Source organism: Solanum tuberosum, unplaced genomic scaffold (genome assembly GCF_000226075.1).
Source record: "Solanum tuberosum cultivar DM 1-3 516 R44 unplaced genomic scaffold, SolTub_3.0 scf00363, whole genome shotgun sequence".
Classification (NCBI taxonomy): domain Eukaryota; kingdom Viridiplantae; phylum Streptophyta; class Magnoliopsida; order Solanales; family Solanaceae; genus Solanum; species Solanum tuberosum.
In genome coordinates, this window is record NW_006239298.1 from 35,488 (window position 1) to 53,280 (window position 17,793).

Here is a 17,793-nt window from a genome sequence, read left to right on the forward strand (position 1 = left end):
CCCCACCCCCCCCCGCCATTAAAGATGGCGGTGATGCGGCTACACTACCTATCAGGTGGAGAAAAGGAGAGATGATAGGATGTGGTGCTTTTGGGCAGGTTTATATGGGAATGAATCTCGATTCTGGAGAACTTCTCGCCGTCAAGCAGGTTTTTATCGTTGTATTTGCTATTTTTGGTTTTGGACTTCTAATTTTGTTGATCGTAGTGGAATCATTAGGTACTTTGCTTTTTCTGAAGAGTGATCCTGAAAGTGTGTTTGATTTGTTATATTTTTTCTTCAGGTTATGATACCTGCAAACAGTGCTTCAAAGGAGAAAGCGCAGGTTGGAATTGACATTGAGATACTTTTTGTTTTGTCCGGAACTTACAATGATATAGCACTCCTTTTATTGGTTGCACTGAATGCTTGAATCGATGTTTTTAAGAGATAAGTTTAATTGGTTAGATCATTGGGCTGTTTGATTATATAAATGTTTGTTGGTTGTACTTTCAATCTTGGCTGCTAAGTTCTGTCAAGTTGGAAATCATTCATTATGAAGTTAGAAGTTTGCTAGAGTAGTTGCATTTATGATACAATGATGTTGCCTTCTCGTCGTAGTTTCCTTCTGCCAGTGTCTTGTACTATAGTTGGAGCATATATGCCCTTTAACTTTTTTCTTCTTCCCCTTCCGCTGATGAATGGGTTTTCAGTTCTTAGCTATTTTTTGGTTTACAATGTCGTAGTTTCCTTCTGCCAATGTCTTGTACTATAGTTGGAGCATATATGCCCTTTAACTTTTTCTTCTTCCCCTTCCGCTGATGAATGGGTTTTCAGTTCTTAGCTATTTTTGGTTTACAATGTCGTAGTTTCCTTCTGCCAATGTCTTGTACTATAGTTGGAGCATATATGCCCTTTAACTTTTTCTTCTTCCCCTTCCGCTGATGAATGGGTTTTCAGTTCTTAGCTATTTTTGGTTTACAATGTCGTAGTTTCCTTCTGCCAATGTCTTGTACTATAGTTGGAGCATATATGCCCTTTAACTTTTTCTTCTTCCCCTTCCGCTGATGAATGGGTTTTCAGTTCTTAGCTATTTTTGGTTTACAATGTCGTAGTTTCCTTCTGCCAATGTCTTGTACTATAGTTGGAGCATATATGCCCTTTAACTGTTTTTTTCTTCCCCTTCCATTGATGAATGAGTTTTCAGCTCTTAGCTATTTTTTGGTTTACTTGTAGTGACCGACATTGTGTTAAGGGAGATGTTTATATGATAGCTATGTTAAGATGGAAGGTTGTTTTATTGAATCTAAGGGCTTAAGACATCTGACATACTGCTGTATATCTACTTTTTTGAGATGTAAGTAGATAATAAAGCTACTGTCTGATACATTCTTCTGGTTTCTTTATGTCCTGATTAGTCCCACGTTAAGGAGCTTGAGGAGGAAGTCAAGCTTCTCAAGAATCTCTCCCATCCGCATATTGTTGTAAGTAAATCCTTGATCTCCTATCTGGGGAAATTGTTTGTCCATGAAATACTCAATTGCTATATTGTGTTGTCAGAGATATCTTGGAATTGTGAGAGAAGAAGACACATTGAATATTTTGCTGGAATTTGTACCTGGTGGATCGATATCATCCCTTTTAGGAAAATTTGGATCTTTCCCAGAGCCCGTAAGTTCATTGTTGGTCTTATTTTTCCACCCTCTTTTGATGTATAATTCATTTGATTGAATGACTCTATCTAATACTATCTTCGGTAGTAGGTTATAAGAACGTACACTAAGCAATTGCTCCTAGGACTGGATTATCTTCACAAGAAAGGAATAATGCATAGAGATATTAAGGTATCTTGTTTCCTTTCTTTTCTTTCTGTAAAAGTATGACCAACAATAATCTTGTGTACTAATTTGGGTTCAGGGGGCAAATATCCTTGTTGATAACAAAGGTTGCATAAAACTGGCTGACTTTGGGGCATCAAAGAAGGTTGTTGAACTGGTATGTTCACCATCACCATCCATCCTCAATCTATATTTGTTTGGTTTAATTTGGATATAATGAAGAGGATATTGATGAAACATGTTTACATTAGGCTACTATATCAGGTGCCAAGTCCATGAAGGGCACACCATATTGGATGGCTCCTGAGGTCATTCGCCAAACTGGCCATAGCTTGTAAGAATAATTACAGTGTTTTGTTGATGAAACTGTAGCTCATGTTCTTGTTTGATCTAGATTGCAATTATATAGCCTTTATGCATCGCTTATTTGGATCTCACTTCTAGACTGAGCTTATGTTTTGTTTGTTTTGCTGATGACTTGGGAAGTGCACTTTTGGTTTCACAAATGGGTCTTAGCTCTTGATTAGTTAGATACTAAAAGAATAAATCCAATAATTTGATCATACTTGACCATGTTTCATTGCTGCAAACTTGATCATGGTTTGTGAACTTGAGTTAGTGTTTTCTTGTGCATAAATGTCCCCTGCCGTTTCTTACTTTTCTTTTTATGATGAGCCTAACAGTTTCTTCTCCATGATAGAAGAACTTATAGCTTATTTATGCTATTCTCACTTCCATATTTCATTTTCATAAACATTTTTGTCTCTTCTTTAATTTTAGAGGAATCGTCCATTTTTTTAATTTTATTTTGGAATAGCTGCTACCCTTTTTGTATAATGGTCCACATTGTCAAAATTTTCTGGTGTTACGTATCTATGTGTACTGCCTTATAGTTTCATTCCTTATCTAGTTAAAATGCTGATTTTGCTTACAGTTCACCTTGCCACCCTCCTGAGTTATGAACATGCTTTCAGATTTTGTGTCACCTTTACTTCTTGTGATACTTTGAATAATTTTAACTTTAATGTATATATTGGTCAAAGCAAATATTAAACTATTGAAGTTAGTCTTCCAGTTTTTGAATCAAAAGTCAAAACTTTGTCGCTTTATAGTAGAACAGAATTTTCTGATGGAAGAGGAGTTTCTTGGTGAAATAGCAAATCTTGTTTTTGACTTTGAATTAATTCAGTAAAAGTCACTGGAGAAATGACAGTTCTTGCTTTTGACTTAATGCATGCGTCTGGTTCTATTTGTCTTTGCAACATATTCCTTGAATCGATCTCTTCAGTATAGGTTCTGCTGGTAATGATAATGTCTTTGTATATGAATTTCAGCTCTGCTGATATATGGAGTGTAGGATGTACTGTAATAGAGATGACAACTGGCAAGCCTCCCTGGAGCCAACAGTATCAAGAGGTATACACTTGATGCAGGTCTTGTTAAATTTTTCTTTGTATTCCTTTTGACATATATAAACTGGTTACTATACACGGATCCACTCATGCTTTGCACTGATCCCTTGTTCGCTTTAGGTTGCTGCACTCTTCTATATTGGGAAAACAAAAGCTCATCCCCCGATCCCTGATCACGTGTCTGTTGAAGCTAAAGACTTTCTGCTGAAGTGCTTACAGAAGTATGTAGTCGACACTTAGCTGCTCTTAAAGAAGTCCAATAATAGCACAATAAACAGTTGTCCAAAAGCTTTAATTTTCAAATCACTGTGTGGTTTGACTTTCGTAGTAGACATAGATATGACAACATATAGTGTTGAAAATATTACTCAATTGGAAGGAATATAGTCTTATATGATTTCCTTCTTATATAAGTCTTACCAAGTTTCTGATGTTTAATTGTTCAGAAGTGACCTTGAAAAAAGTGATGCTTTCTGGATTAGTGTAACCAGTAGATATAATGCTGATTCCTTCACCCTTTGTTTGGTTATTGTATCTGGTATAATTTCTCCTCCTTACACCATTAATGAAACTAAGATATTTCATGCAGGGAATCAGAGTTAAGGCCATCAGCTAGTGAGTTATTACAGGTGATTTGATTTGACTTAAGGCAATCTGTTATTGTTTTGTCTCCTGTATTACGAAACAATGAATTAATTCTTATCTTTGCATGTAGCATCCATTTGTCACCGGTGAAGCACAACTGTCTCTTCCTGATGGTTCTAGTTCTATGATGGTCAGTTTATCTACATCAATTGGCAATGTAATTGATATTGCTCAGTCACTTACATTCTGAACTTCATTTACTGATAGGGCAAATCTCAAGGTCACTCTTATTCAAGTGGGCATAATGCGAAAAGTGTGTAAGTGCTCCAAAGGCTCTCTTTTAGCACACTGATAGTTTTTGCATCGTGTAATCTCAAATTCTTAACAGGAACTAAAGCTTACAGTTTCACTACGTAAATGCTAATGTCAACAGATATAGAAAAAGTTTGAAATTCTTTGATTTGTAATATAACAATAGCTATGCCTCAAGTCTAACAAGCAAGTTGGTGTGTTGGCTCTATGAATTCTTACTATCTCACTCCATTTAAGCTCATTTTAATAGCGCAAGCTGGCATGGACACCACATTAAAAAAATAAATAGAAGTCAGACATGACTTTTCATGAATATGGAACCACCTCCACTAGATTTTACTGCACTGAATAAAGGACAAATAGTGAAAAAGTAACAAGTAATAGAAGTTCGTTACATCTTCTGCTGGCATATAAATCTCTGGTAGGCTGAAGAGACTCCTAGAAAACATTGGACCTAAAATAAATGTGCTAACATGACTAACACTTAATCATAACTAAATTGCAATGGGTATATAGATCCTTTTCTTCCATTGTGCTATATTCGTATGATATTAAGGATATGAAATGATGACTAAATCAACAAAATAAGCAACACATTGAAAAGTGTGATGAAGAAATCTTGTAAATTTTGAAACCTGTATGCATCTTCTTTTGAAATAGCTTTTGGTTGCATTTCAAATGGACAATATGGATTATACGTTTCTCTGTTGATTATATGGACTATTCAGCAACTATGTCTAATATCATATTGATGGAATGACAACCAGTGCTGGTTCAGTAGACATCTGCAACTTGGGTACCTTGAATATCTCAACGGAAAATACTGATAACTTGTCGGAGGCTAGAAATATGTGGAGAGGAAACAGTAGTGATGATGACATGTGTCAGATTGATGATAATGATAATTTGCTCTTGGATGGAGGAACAACATTTAGCACTGTTAATATGGGGGATGACTTCAATAAGGTACTAAGCGTCTCCAGATTGCTGCTTTTGTTACTAAAAGTATATACACTCCACTCAAGTTGATTTCTTCTATATCGTCATGTTAAGTAGAGTTTCAATCCCATTGCTGAGCCCTCTGATGATTGGAACTGTGATTATGGCATGACTCCTCAATCGCGACAAGGGAATACAGATTTAGTTAACAATCAGGAAGGTGGCTTAGGTGCTGGGAGCTCAGCCTCACCTAACAACAATTCTGCAGTTTTATGTGGTCCTTCCATTTCAGAAGATGAGGATGAGCTTACTGAGTCAAAAATCAGAGCCTTCTTGGACGAAAAGGTACCAACTTCTCATGCTGCTTGACATCTCTCTAGCTTTGCGTTTAACGTGGTTGTTTTATCTCTTTATTTTAGGCTCTTGAACTAAAGAAACTGCAGACACCTCTGTATGAAGAGTTCTACAACAGTTTGAATCCTTCATACTCCTCTCCTCAGTTAGTTGAGGCTACAATTGATGAAACTACACCAAATTACTTAAGGTTACCCCCGAAAAGTAGGTCACCAAGTCGGGGACCTATTGGAAGCCCGTCTACAGGAATTGATGTCATCACTAGTCCAAGCCCTGGAAGTAGCAATAGGCGAACATCATGCATTGGCAGCGGAAGCAATCAAGACTATGACGACAGTTCACCCCAGTCTAATGAGCAGAGGCAATCAAATAGTCCAATGTAAGTGTATAAATCAACTTTGTTTTGTCTTGTTTATTTTCCCTGTAATGTGAAGATAAGTTTTTCTTTTTTATAGTGCAAGTTTTAGTGAGATTCAAAGGAAGTGGAAGGAAGAGCTTGACCAAGAACTTGAAAGAAAGCGAGGTAAATCTTGCTTCTTTATTTGTTTATATAAGCTCTTGTTATTCTATTCACATGATTCTTGTTTTCAATCTGTTGATTTATCTGATTGATGCTCTTTTCTCACTCAGTTCCTGTGCATGAACTCATGCATGGGTAGTTGTGCATTGACCGTTCAGTATTCACATGATGCACCGTATTATGTTTTTGTGCTTGACTTTTTATAGTAGCCCCAGTTTCAATATTGTTCATTTTTCATTAAACTAGAATAATCTTCTCAGAGAGCTGACAACTAGCATGTGTATCATTTCCCTGCACCATTCCTCTTTTTCGATTGTTGGAAATGTTATATCATCGTAGGCTAAACTTTTACTCTATTCTTGTTCTCCACGTCTCTTAAATGGTATAAGTTTGTTTTTACTTTTTAAGTGAATGACTAGTCACATTCTGCTAACAAAAAATGGGTGGATGAAGTGTTTTGTATCTCAAGTTTCAAGTGTGTAACAAAAATTGCACTGGTTAGTATTCAATAATGAATATGGAAAATTTGTGTTTCTCGAGTTATACACTCTATTTCTTGCTTTTGAAAATCTTGATGCTAGTTTCTGTAGAAATTCTTATGCTAAAAATTCTTGAGAGATCTATTTATATGTAGAATATATGCCTAAAACGTCTGGAAAATTTTCTTGGACATCATATCAGGGAATGAATTTATCTGCAAAATGCTTGTACTATTTCTCGTTTGTCTTCTTTCCGGAGAGTTTTCCCTCATACATTTAGGAAGGTGCTCTATGGTGGATCATAGGAAACACAGAAAATCCTGGGATTCATTTGTGATGTGGATAGTCATATAATAGTACAGCCACTAGAAAGATATCGTCAACTTGATTGTGCCATAAGAAAAAGAAGATGGCGAGGCTTGAAATGTGGGTGCTGGGAACACAACTCCAATGAGTTCTTTACCTGAAATTGCCAACACCATCAAGTCACAACCTGAACATCTTTCTTTCTACTTCTATCTTTCTCTCATCTCATCTCCTTTGTGATATTAGATGTGTTCAAGTTAGCTTGTAAGAACTTTTTCATTTACTTGCGTGTTTGATATGCACCAAAAGTGCCTATAAGGCAAAATCAGCCGAAAGTCATAAGTTGGGCACTTTTGGTTTAACCAAGCCTTTTTATATTTTATACCTAATATATTTTGCCTAGTTATGAACGATCAATGTGGAAAATTCTGCCCCTAGGAACTGTGCTGCTGCATCTGACTAGAAAACTTGCAGATTAGGTCACTCAGAATGGCTGCTGCTACTTACTGTAAGGCATTTGGTTTAGTTTCCATAGTGAAACTTTGACCTAGTATAACCTCCATGTGAACCTGTTCAATGTTTAGCTTCACGCTTCTTTTGTCAAGTGGAATACCTTTGAATATAATACCACTAGTTGGAGAGAAATGTTTTGAGTCACTTTTCTGGTTCTGAATTACAAAAGATTCTAATTACGAACCGGGTGCATTATTGGTTGTAGAGATGATGCGTCAAGCAGGTGTGGCAGGGAAAACATCTTCTCCCAAGGATCGAGCTTTGAATCGGCAGAGAGAGCGTTCAAGGTTTGCATCTCCAGGAAAGTGATTGTATATTTCTGTATCAGCATGCATTGCTCAAGGAAGAGGTTATTTTTCTCCCTCTTCTATGAAGCATCTTTACTGTATATGTTAACCACAATTGGCGACGAAAAGATATGCAACAAACTAGCCACAGGGTTGATCCATGTGCTGTTGTTTTGCTTCTACCTCACAAGCCGGCAACAAAATGATATGTTTCCACTCGTGTTGATCCTCCTTCCAATATATTTCTTTTTTCTCCCCTTCTCAAGGAAGTGGGAATTGAGTACTGTATCTTCTTGAGTTGTAAAATTCCTTCATGTAAAACAATCAGCATAGGTATGGCAGATTGTAGCCACCAATATTATCCTGTTCCACTTTACTGCAAGGATTTGTTTCCGGTTTTATGACTCATTTTGAAGTGTAGATGTAATTTGCTTGAAAAAAATGATGGTTGTTGCGAGTGCATTTATCTGATCTTTTCTTTTGAAATATATAAAGTATACTTATATCACACTAAGAAGGTGTTATGAATGTTTATAGAGCTAAAAACAAAAAATATCTTAAGTCTAGTATTGTAAGGATTCTATGAGCCTTGACACCAAAATGAAAATCAAAGTAAACAATTCAATTCCTGTTGATCATTATGTTAAACTTTTTTTGATAGTATTTAATATCTTAGGTTAAGCATAACATCTACTAGTCTATATGGATATACTTGGTTAAAATACTATATGTGCTTAAGTTTGTCATTTTCCTAGTATTTCATAATAATTGATCGAGCCAATAAAAAATAATACAAGAAGCAAACAAAGAAATTCTTTTGGAGATAGACAAATAAATAGATACTAATAATTTTAATCAAATGTCAGAATCGGAAAGTCTTCTGGGATCCTTCACTTGAATTTTCCAATGGGCATCAGAAAAATTAGAAATTTTAGCCTTTTGTCTCTCCAATCTTATCCTTGTATCCATCTCTGGAGTCAAATCACAAAATTTCTGAAGCTCCTCTGGCATTGAATCATAAACTTGCCACCACTTTGCATGAATTAAATCATTTGGAAAATCCCTATATTCCAAAACATCCCAATTGCAGTCATAATCTTTGTAACACATCCATGGCTTTAAACCTAAGTAATGCATTGCATATGCATCCTTAGGATATTCATATTTTCGACTTTCATCTGTCTGGAAATTCTTCAAAAAATTCAGTTTAGCAGGCCACCTATGCCACCAAGAAAATACCTCATTCAAAAACCCTTGATCACCTCCATTGTACGAAACAACACTTAGGGTTTTCTCCATTAGGGTTTTGAAAGTACACTCCGATGGCTCGATTATCATGATCCCTGAGTTGAACACATGCCTACAGTTACCAGCAGCTGATAACTGTGGGAACACGAAGAAATGATCAAGATTCTTGAAGAAGAGGAAGTCCGCATCTACGAAGATAAGCTTGTCATACTCAGTTAGTTGCCATATCCGGAGCTTGCTGTAGTTCCATTCATTGTAAGTGCCTCTTTTTGCATGAGGGTTTCTTATTCTTTCTATTATTTTGATCTTCCATCCTGCTAGTTTGAGACTATGTAGAGTTTCTTGTGATATTGAGTTGTCGACAAGAAGAATTAGGTCTTTCGTGGATTTGGATAAGATGATGCTTTGTGCTAGAGATATTGCTCCACAGACATATGATTCTGAGGAGTGAAGAACAGTAACATAAGCCTCTCTTGGCTTGTGTGCACTTTTGTTGCTTGTGGATGATGAGCCATATTTTCTCCATACTTCTCGACCTAGTAGTTTCAACCAAGGTAAACACAATGAATGAGGTGTAAGTTGTAACCCTTAAAATGAACATAGCAAAAGAGAAAAAACAATTCTCGGGTTCAAGTCTTGGGTATGAAAGAAAATAACCAACGAGGGTTGTGGTGGAATGGATAAGATTCCTCCACCCTTAAATGGGTTTTACGCGACACGAATTCAGATTAGTTGGATCTACAATGTAGATATCGGAAACTCGACGAAAAATATATAAAAGAAAAAAAGTAAATGAAATATTCCATCCGTACCAATTTATGTGACGGTATTTGACTAACAACATAATTTAAGAAAGAAAGAAATACTTTTGAAATTTATAATCTAAAACAAGTCATATACATTTGTGATTATAAATCATCTCACTAAAGGCACAATAAAAAGTTTAAAGTAAAATTATTTCTAAATAAGAAAGTATACATTCTTTTTGGATTAGATTAAAAAATAAAACTATATCACATAACTACGAACTAATGGAGTACTTATACGGTGATGTACGATCTTGAAAGTTTGACCCCACTTGCCTACATATTTTTGCCTTTATTTTCTAATATGGTAAATTATTGGATTACACTCTTCACAAAGATTGGGAAATGTACTACTTAATTATTATTATTTGTAGAATAATTGAATTAAATTTTGAATGATTTTATTTAATTTAGCCCTTTGGTAAGTTGGTTTACTGTCATTGATTCATTTCCATCTTATTATAGATTCGAAGCACCTATGTTCAGATTGCTATAAAGAGACAATTGGGTGGATGCCCAATTACAATAATAATAATAATAATAATAATGTACTTTACCTAGTTATCGAAATTTATCCCTTGAAAAATACTCCATGTTCCATTTAATATTGTCTTCTAAATGAAGGATTAATCATAGAAAATTCATTTTCTAAATCTAGCAATTTTTTCCTCTCAAGTTAGCTTAGTGGATTTGTTCAATGCTTAGAAACATATCCTCAAACAATTCATGTGGTCAATTATTTCAGAAAATAAATATTAACTATGATGCCATATATATACATAACAAAAAGAAATTCAAAGTACAAAAAATTGATGCTTCAATAATTTCCCTTTTCATGAGATCTTGAAGTTGTTATATTTGGTCCTAATTTATCCAAAAATAGAAGTTATAACACGTTACACATAATATATAAGCGTTCCGGAAAATGAATATTTTGAACCATAGACTACCTGATTTTATTTTATTTTAAATTAATATTCACCAACGTGTAATTTTATTTTTGTTTTTTACACTATCAGATCACATTTGTTTGGTATGGCACGTAAATCCCCATTCTAAGGTTTACTTAGCTATAAATTTTGAAGTTCAAACTTGAAAACTTAAAGTTTTTGAAGTTGTGTTTCGACAAGCATTTTGCTCGTAAAAATATTAAAGTTTTGTGAGTAGACGTCCCAAAATTTCAAAAACTAGTATGAACCAATTTTTGGAACTTGAAAAAATTTTAAAGACAGATTTTCATAATTTGATCTAAATATATAGTCAAACAAATATTTAAAAATAAATTTTGAAAATCATATCCAAAATGACCAAACGCTAGGTTAGTTCTTGAGTCGTGAGTTCCGAGTAGCCTTTATTTCCATCTCGTCATTTATGTTGATAGTGCGTATAGTAGCAGAATCAGGATTTTACTAAGAATCTTAAATATATTAACGCAAACACATAGAGATGTCGAGAGAATTCAACATATATCAAATCTACATATAAATAATTTTGTTTTTATATATAATTTTTAATCGAAGGGTATTTAGATGAACTCAAAATAAAGATTAACAACATTACCTTGAACAGCAAATGGAGTGGCAAGTTGGCAAGATCCAACAGGCATGAGAATTTTCTGTTTGAGTCTTCTCAAATCAGGTTTGTAAATCCATACATTTCCTTCATGCCATATTTGATCATCACACCTGAAAATCTCAAGCATAGGGCTACAAGGTCCGATGAAAACTACGTAAATTTCGCGATAAATATCGTTACTATCCAGTCCATTTTTCACCAAAAGATTAGCCACAACTAGGTTCACTTGTAACCTAAACACATTAGTAGCATTTTCACAAGGAACCCTAGCCAAAACAACGTCCAAATCCACATAATCTTTGAGCTCAGGCATTGGAATTTCAGGACATTGGGATGATTTTTGAGGCACATTCTCATTGATCCACTCAGGGAATAAGTCTTTCCATATAACACTTTTGTTAACACGACGAAAATGAACGTTGACTAGGTCAACTTCTTTGTCGTGTAGATCTTTGACTTCAATAGGTGTTTCGTGCACGTTGACTAGTCCAATTTTGAATTTTGAATTTTTTGTTTTGTTTTCGAGATATTTGTACCACTTAGGTTTGATAACATGCCTAGGGAAGATTTGTGTTGGTTGTTTGTGATCTTTTAAGGTGTGAAATATTAAGGTTTCATGGCGTTTAGGGCTATGTGATATACTAAGGTAAATGAAGGCAATGAAAAAAGAGACTATTGAAATGGTGACTAGCTTTAGTTTGGTGTGAGAAGGCTTGGAACCCATCTTTTTTAATAATAAAAAAAAAGTTTTTGATTTGGTTTTGAAGATGTGAGGTGTATTTATAATTGAATATTCTCTCTTAAAAAGGAAATAAATTTAATGAAAAGAATATTTATTTACACTCAAGAAAACTATAGTAAAATGCAGCGAACTTTGTTTGTTCGACTTTCCAAACCATACAAGGATGTATCAGTATCACTTGCTCATTTGTGTTGAATCTAAATTAAGGATGTTAGATAGGTGGATATTGAATTATATTTTGAATCAATAAATAGGTTGAATTATGATCCGTCCAATATTTTTGAGTTTAAGTAGATTGGGTAATTTGAAATTTTAACAATGTATAATAATCTAAATTATCTAAATCTGTTATAAATACACCATACAGTGGATGTCCATATATTACATATTTCCAGTCATTTTTTTTAGATAAATCTACAATTGGATAAGCTTGCAATCAGATAAACTTGCATTTGAATAAGATCGTAATCAAGTAAGAATATGCAAGTAAATTCTAATATGAATAATGAATTAGTCTCTATATTGTCTCTGATATATTTACTTTATAGTCTTTATTTTATAACAAAATTTAAAAAAAAAATCATCTGTTTTGTTTAGTTACCAAATCAAAAAACTAAAATGTTCTTTAAGTAAACTCAAAAGAGATGACACGACTGAAAATCATCCAGATTAATTGCATAAATCCAATCGATTCGAATCTATTGGTGAAACAAATAAAAACTATAACTTGCTATCAAAATAATCAAATCAATATGTGGACTAATTATAATTTTATGAGTTAAATTTGTCACACTTTCTAGAAATTTCTGGAGCGTTTCTAGCCTAGTAAGACCTCTTGCAAGCAGGGGATTTCATTAAAATCGAAAAAAAAACCAGAGTGACCATATGGGTGTTTCCGCACTTAATAATGATTCATTAACATGTATTTTCACCTTATTAAATCAATTAATTATAGTAAATTTATATGATTTGATGTAAATAACGGGTGCGGATAAGTTTTTACCATAAAGGTTAATTAGGACTATTCTTGGCACATTCTTTGATAGTTTTACTTCTAATTAGTTGAAATGTTGCAAACATATGTCTACAATCTCTATCAGAAAAGAAGAAAAAAAAAGGGAATTTGTTACTTGTTAGTATACATGATTTGAATTAATCTCTTGTTAGATTAATAAAATAATCATCAATTTGAAAGTCTTCTTGGATCTTTCACTTGAATCCTCCAATGTCCATCTGAAAAATTAGCTTTTTTAGCTTTTCTCCTCCATTTTATTATCCTTGCATCCATTTGTGGTGTCAATGCACAATATTCCCTAAGTTCCATAGACATTTTCTTGTACACCTTCCACCATCTCTCATGCGCTGAATCACTCGCAAATATTTGCGATTCCACTTTATCCCAATTGCAATCATAATCCTCGTAACACAACCATGGCTTTAATCCCAAATAATGTACGGTATATGAATCATCAGGAAGATCGCGATGATTTGAATTTATAAATATCTTGAGTGTATTTAGCTTAGTAGGCCACCTATGCCACCACACGAACATTTCATTTAAAAAGCCTTGATCGCCCCCATTATAAGAACTTACTTCAAACCTTTTGTTCATTAAATTTTGAAACTTGCATTTTGATGGTTCAATAATCATAACACCCGAATTGAAAATGTACCCATCGTTTCCAGCAGCTGATAGTTCTGGATACGAAAAGAATTGATCGATGTTTCTGAAAACCACGAAATCTGAATCGATGAATATGACTTTGTCATATTCTATGAGTTGCCATATACGTAGCTTGCTGTAATTCCATTCGTTGTACGCGTTTTTTGGGGCATGTGGGCTTCTTATTCTTTTGATCTTCTTGATTTTCCATCCTGCTGCTCTGAGACCATAAAGAGATTTTGGTGAAATTGAGTCATCTGCTAGTAGAACAAGGTCTCTTGTTGAATTAGTTAGAATAATGCTTTGTGCTAAAGCTATTGCTCCACAAACATAAGCTTCTGAGGAATGTATAACTGTCACATAAGCCTCTCTTGGCTTCTTGTGGAACGTTTTGTCCAGTGTTGATGCCGGATAACTCTTCCAAGATTCTTGTTCTGTACGAAATTTTGACAAAAGTTTAATTTCTACGTACACACAGTATTTAAAACAATTATAGTACTAATTAGAAAACTTCAAATATTACTATCAGGTTGCCGTCCATAAAAATTTTCTGAAAGTATGTAATCTATAAGTACAAAATATGACAAAAGCTCTCTCTGTTTTTTTTCCCTTTGGCTAGTTGTTAGTCCTAATAGATTTGACAAAAATGTGTCATGTAAGAAAAGACTTAGGTACGTTTAATATTCCAAATGTTGTAAAAGGATTTGTTCAATCCAGTAAAATTTAATTTCGAAAATTAGATAACAAGAAAATAAAAATACAAATTTACCTTGTTCTGAAAATGGACGAGCAAGCTGACAACTGCCAACAGGCATAAGAATTTTTTGCTTCAGCTTTTTCAACTCAGGTTTATAAACCCATAAATTCTCTTCATGCAACAACATGTCTTCACAACGGAATATCTCCCACATGGGCCCACAATCGCCGATAAACACCGCGTAAACTGGACGATTTTTATTCCAACCACCACTTACTAACAAGTTAGCCACCACTAAGTTAACTTGTAACCTTAAAACATCCCTAGAACCATCAACCCCTACATGCTTACATGGAACCTTTGCAACGACCACATCCAATTCCTCGTACACCTCGAAAACTGGCATTGGGATTTCTGGGCAAGTAGGCTTGGCTGATAACTCTTTTTCATCAATCCATTCTGGAAATAAGTCTTTCCACTTAATTTTATTCGAAACCTTAGGGAATTTAACGTCGAACGTCTCCATATTTTTTGCCCCGTGCAATCCAACGTAGTCGAAAAATGAGACATCATCAAGGTTGACTAGGCCAATTTTTAGTGTTGATTTGTCCTTGATTTCGTCTTGTAAAAGTTGAAACCATTGAGGTTTACTAGTGAAATGTTCCATGGGCATAACAATATTTTGTCTAAAAGTTGGTTTTTCTAGGTTTGAGATTGGAATATCATGATTTTTTTGTCTTAATTTGCAAGTTAGAGTTAGGTAGAGGAGGAATATGGAGAGAAATATGAGAGAAAGTGAATATGATTTTGACTTTGTGAGTACCATTGTGTGTGTGTGTGTGTGTTTTTTTTTGGAAGGCTATACCACGTCTTTGTGGTTTTTGATCAAATTTATATTATTACTTCTAAGTTCTAACGTTTAGTTTTTATAGACAAATTCAAGATTAATGGAAGCGTTTAGTATTTGGTAAGGAGTGCATGGACGCACGTTCATAGTCAAATATAATCCTTTTTAATTGTCATCATTGGTTGGGGCCTGTAAATTAATGCACATTGATTTCTTATAAAGGGAATTGTATGGATTTTATTTTATTTTATTTTGGATAGAGCTTTTTTGGTTGGTATTTATTAGGTGGGAACTATAGTTTAATTAATGGTTCAATATATTTTAAAGAAAAACTAGTGATTTTAGCTTTTGTGTTAATACGTTATTTCAATATTGGTTCTCATGATGTTTTTCAAATTATAATATCTTGAAACTCTAGGCTTCAAGTAGTGGAGAAAAGATTAATTAAAATTGACTTCAAAAATTGAAATCGATCATTGCATAACACAAACTGTGGGATGCTACAACAAGAATATAATTGCTTCCTACCATACAAGAATTCGGTAAAACTTATCTACATGTGGTGTTTATACCAATCCAATGAACACATGACACCACACCAATGACGTAGCCTTATATAGTTTAGGATGATCAATCGGATATTCTTCGTTGAAAAATTATACTATGTATATAAGAAATTATAAAAAATATATAAGTCAAATATTATTTTTCATACATATATATTAAATCTTAGACATCCTTAACAAAATTTATGACTTCGACACTATAAAACACATGCATGTTTTATTACTACAAATTACCCGTATTTAACTTGAGTTTTAAAAATATTCACTATTCTAATTGATATGTTTTGATTTAGAATTGCGATGATTGCACACTAACATACATAGCTATTTGCAAGGTTCCTAAGAGACGTAGGCGCATAATGGAAGCAAAGGAAGCAAGGACGACAAAATCGCATGAGGAGAAGGTCTGGCGTAGCGCCACAACCCACCAGGCACGATGGTGGCGCAAGGCACCAACCTAAGATCGACTTGGGCCTGTTTTAGGTGCACTGGTGGCAGCAAACAAAAATCACAAGTTCTTGAAAAACACTGTCTTTATTAATATATATAAACTAATCATAAGTCCTTTAGATTTAATAACTCGATTTTAAACGAGTTATTTATTACTTCTGCGATCACGTACACTTGCGTGTGTATTTGAGAGCAATACTAAACCCCTTAATCATGATAAATTAGTATAATTAGGTATATAAAGACTCAGTAAATTCTTAGTAAAGAACCTCGTGTTAATTGCTTCTCTATTTATTGACAATAATGATTATGTTAAATACTTCAATAGTTCCAGGGACCAATTAAATGTTAAAATTCTTATTTGAATAGTACAAGGACTAAAACAAGAATAATACAATAATTCAAGGACCAAAGTTGTTTTAATCTCATATTTTATAAGTAGGTGGGTTATTAATAAAAGGATTTATTAGATGATAATTATTGCTAAACCACCGCTAAATCGAATATCTATTCTAACAACACTTTTATGGGTAAGCACTCCTATTATTAAGGTCATTTTTTCTTGAATTAAAGATCGGAATAATTAGGCCAGCTCTAATTTGTAAGAAGTTACTCTCACAATGTGAAATCATGAATTAATAGCGGATTTCTCATATCTAAATATTTGTTTAAGGATATAGTCACTGAAGATGAAAGCCTGGGTAGATGGATTTTGAAGGGGAAAAAGGAACAAATAAGACTATAGTTTATGATCAATTGTACGTTATTTAAACAAGCTATAATTTTATGAGCTAAATTTGGCACATCAAAATCTAAATTAAGTAGATTGTCTTCTGGCCAACAGGGGATTTAATTAAAATTGACAAAAGCAGAGTGACCATAGATGTTCTGTATATATATATAGGCTTTATTAGAATTATTCTTGGTACATTCATTGGGAATTTTACTTGTAATTAGTTGAAAATGTAGCAAGCAAGAAAAAGGGAAATTGTTAGTATACATGATTTAAATTAATCTCTTGTTAGATCAATTAAATAATCATCAGTAGGAAAGTCCTATTGAATCTTTCACTTGAATCCTCCAATGCCCATCTGAAAATTTAGCTTGCATTTTGATGGTTCAATGATCAAAATACCCGAATTGAAAATGAACCCATTGTTTCCAGCGGCTGATAATCTGAATACGATACAACCAAGTGTATATATAGTGTATGCCTCTGCCATGTTTGGTAAACTAGATGGCCGAATGATATGGTAAACTAGATGGTTGAATGATATATATTGATAACTATCCAAAAATAAAAATAAAAACAACTTTACCTTGATCTGGAAATGGACGAGCAAGTTGACAACTACCAACGGGCAATAAAAAATAATCTCATATTTGAGATTTATTACAATATACTGACAGTGGACAAGAAAATTACACTGTTAGTTCATTTTTAGAAATACTTATGTCTTTTAATTTAATTATTATATTTTCATCTTCTTTTTTTCTTTTTATTTTAGAAAACACATTTCAAAATTCTAAAGTTTTATTTCTTTAAAATAACAATTAAATATTTTTGATACTATCGACTTTAAGTATTATTTAAATTGGAGTATATATGTTGGTATATGGACCAAAGTTTGCTTTCAATTAATTGGTGTTGTTGATTGAATGAACTAAGAAGAGA

At 33.7% G+C, this 17,793-nt stretch overlaps 3 protein-coding genes across 3 annotated transcripts in view; 1 reads left to right on the plus strand and 2 right to left on the minus strand.

Annotated features, from left to right (window-relative positions):
* Positions 1-7,995, plus strand: part of LOC102597923 (mitogen-activated protein kinase kinase kinase NPK1-like) — an 8,648-nt gene extending 653 nt beyond the window's left edge. Inside the window, exons 2-18 of the mRNA XM_006361835.2 lie at positions 25-149; positions 284-325; positions 1,398-1,463; positions 1,540-1,650; positions 1,743-1,823; positions 1,897-1,974; positions 2,069-2,151; positions 3,152-3,233; positions 3,350-3,450; positions 3,819-3,858; positions 3,945-4,004; positions 4,082-4,131; positions 4,894-5,092; positions 5,183-5,410; positions 5,485-5,798; positions 5,875-5,942; positions 7,443-7,995. Coding sequence (XP_006361897.2) covers positions 25-149; positions 284-325; positions 1,398-1,463; positions 1,540-1,650; positions 1,743-1,823; positions 1,897-1,974; positions 2,069-2,151; positions 3,152-3,233; positions 3,350-3,450; positions 3,819-3,858; positions 3,945-4,004; positions 4,082-4,131; positions 4,894-5,092; positions 5,183-5,410; positions 5,485-5,798; positions 5,875-5,942; positions 7,443-7,546 — 1,832 coding nt within the window. The 3' untranslated portion in view covers positions 7,547-7,995. The remainder of the gene's footprint in view (positions 1-24; positions 150-283; positions 326-1,397; positions 1,464-1,539; positions 1,651-1,742; positions 1,824-1,896; positions 1,975-2,068; positions 2,152-3,151; positions 3,234-3,349; positions 3,451-3,818; positions 3,859-3,944; positions 4,005-4,081; positions 4,132-4,893; positions 5,093-5,182; positions 5,411-5,484; positions 5,799-5,874; positions 5,943-7,442) is intronic.
* Positions 7,996-8,379: 384 nt separating this feature from the next.
* On the minus strand, positions 8,380-11,877 carry LOC102598240 (putative UDP-glucuronate:xylan alpha-glucuronosyltransferase 4). The gene is made up of 2 exons (XM_006361836.1): positions 11,139-11,877; positions 8,380-9,308 (listed from the first exon to the last, which is right to left on the minus strand). The coding sequence occupies exons 1-2, from the start codon at positions 11,875-11,877 to the stop codon at positions 8,380-8,382; spliced, it is 1,668 nt and encodes a 555-aa protein (XP_006361898.1).
* Positions 11,878-13,078: 1,201 nt separating this feature from the next.
* On the minus strand, positions 13,079-14,922 carry LOC102598579 (putative UDP-glucuronate:xylan alpha-glucuronosyltransferase 4). Its single transcript, XM_015315501.1, has 2 exons — positions 14,328-14,922; positions 13,079-13,986 (listed from the first exon to the last, which is right to left on the minus strand). The coding sequence occupies exons 1-2, from the start codon at positions 14,920-14,922 to the stop codon at positions 13,079-13,081; spliced, it is 1,503 nt and encodes a 500-aa protein (XP_015170987.1).
* Between the last annotated feature and the right edge of the window lie 2,871 nt (positions 14,923-17,793).

Excerpts from the sequence above, each read along its gene's own strand:
- LOC102598240 (XM_006361836.1), bottom strand. The coding sequence starts at position 11,877 with ATGGGTTCCAAGCCTTCTCACACCAAACTAAAGCTAGTCACCATTTCA. Across the intron at positions 9,309-11,138 it reads CACTCCATTTGCTGTTCAAG|GTCGAGAAGTATGGAGAAAA; the intron begins GTAATGTTGTTA and ends TGAAACTACTAG.
- LOC102598579 (XM_015315501.1), bottom strand. The coding sequence starts at position 14,922 with ATGGAACATTTCACTAGTAAACCTCAATGGTTTCAACTTTTACAAGAC. Across the intron at positions 13,987-14,327 it reads TCGTCCATTTTCAGAACAAG|AATCTTGGAAGAGTTATCCG; the intron begins GTAAATTTGTAT and ends GTACAGAACAAG.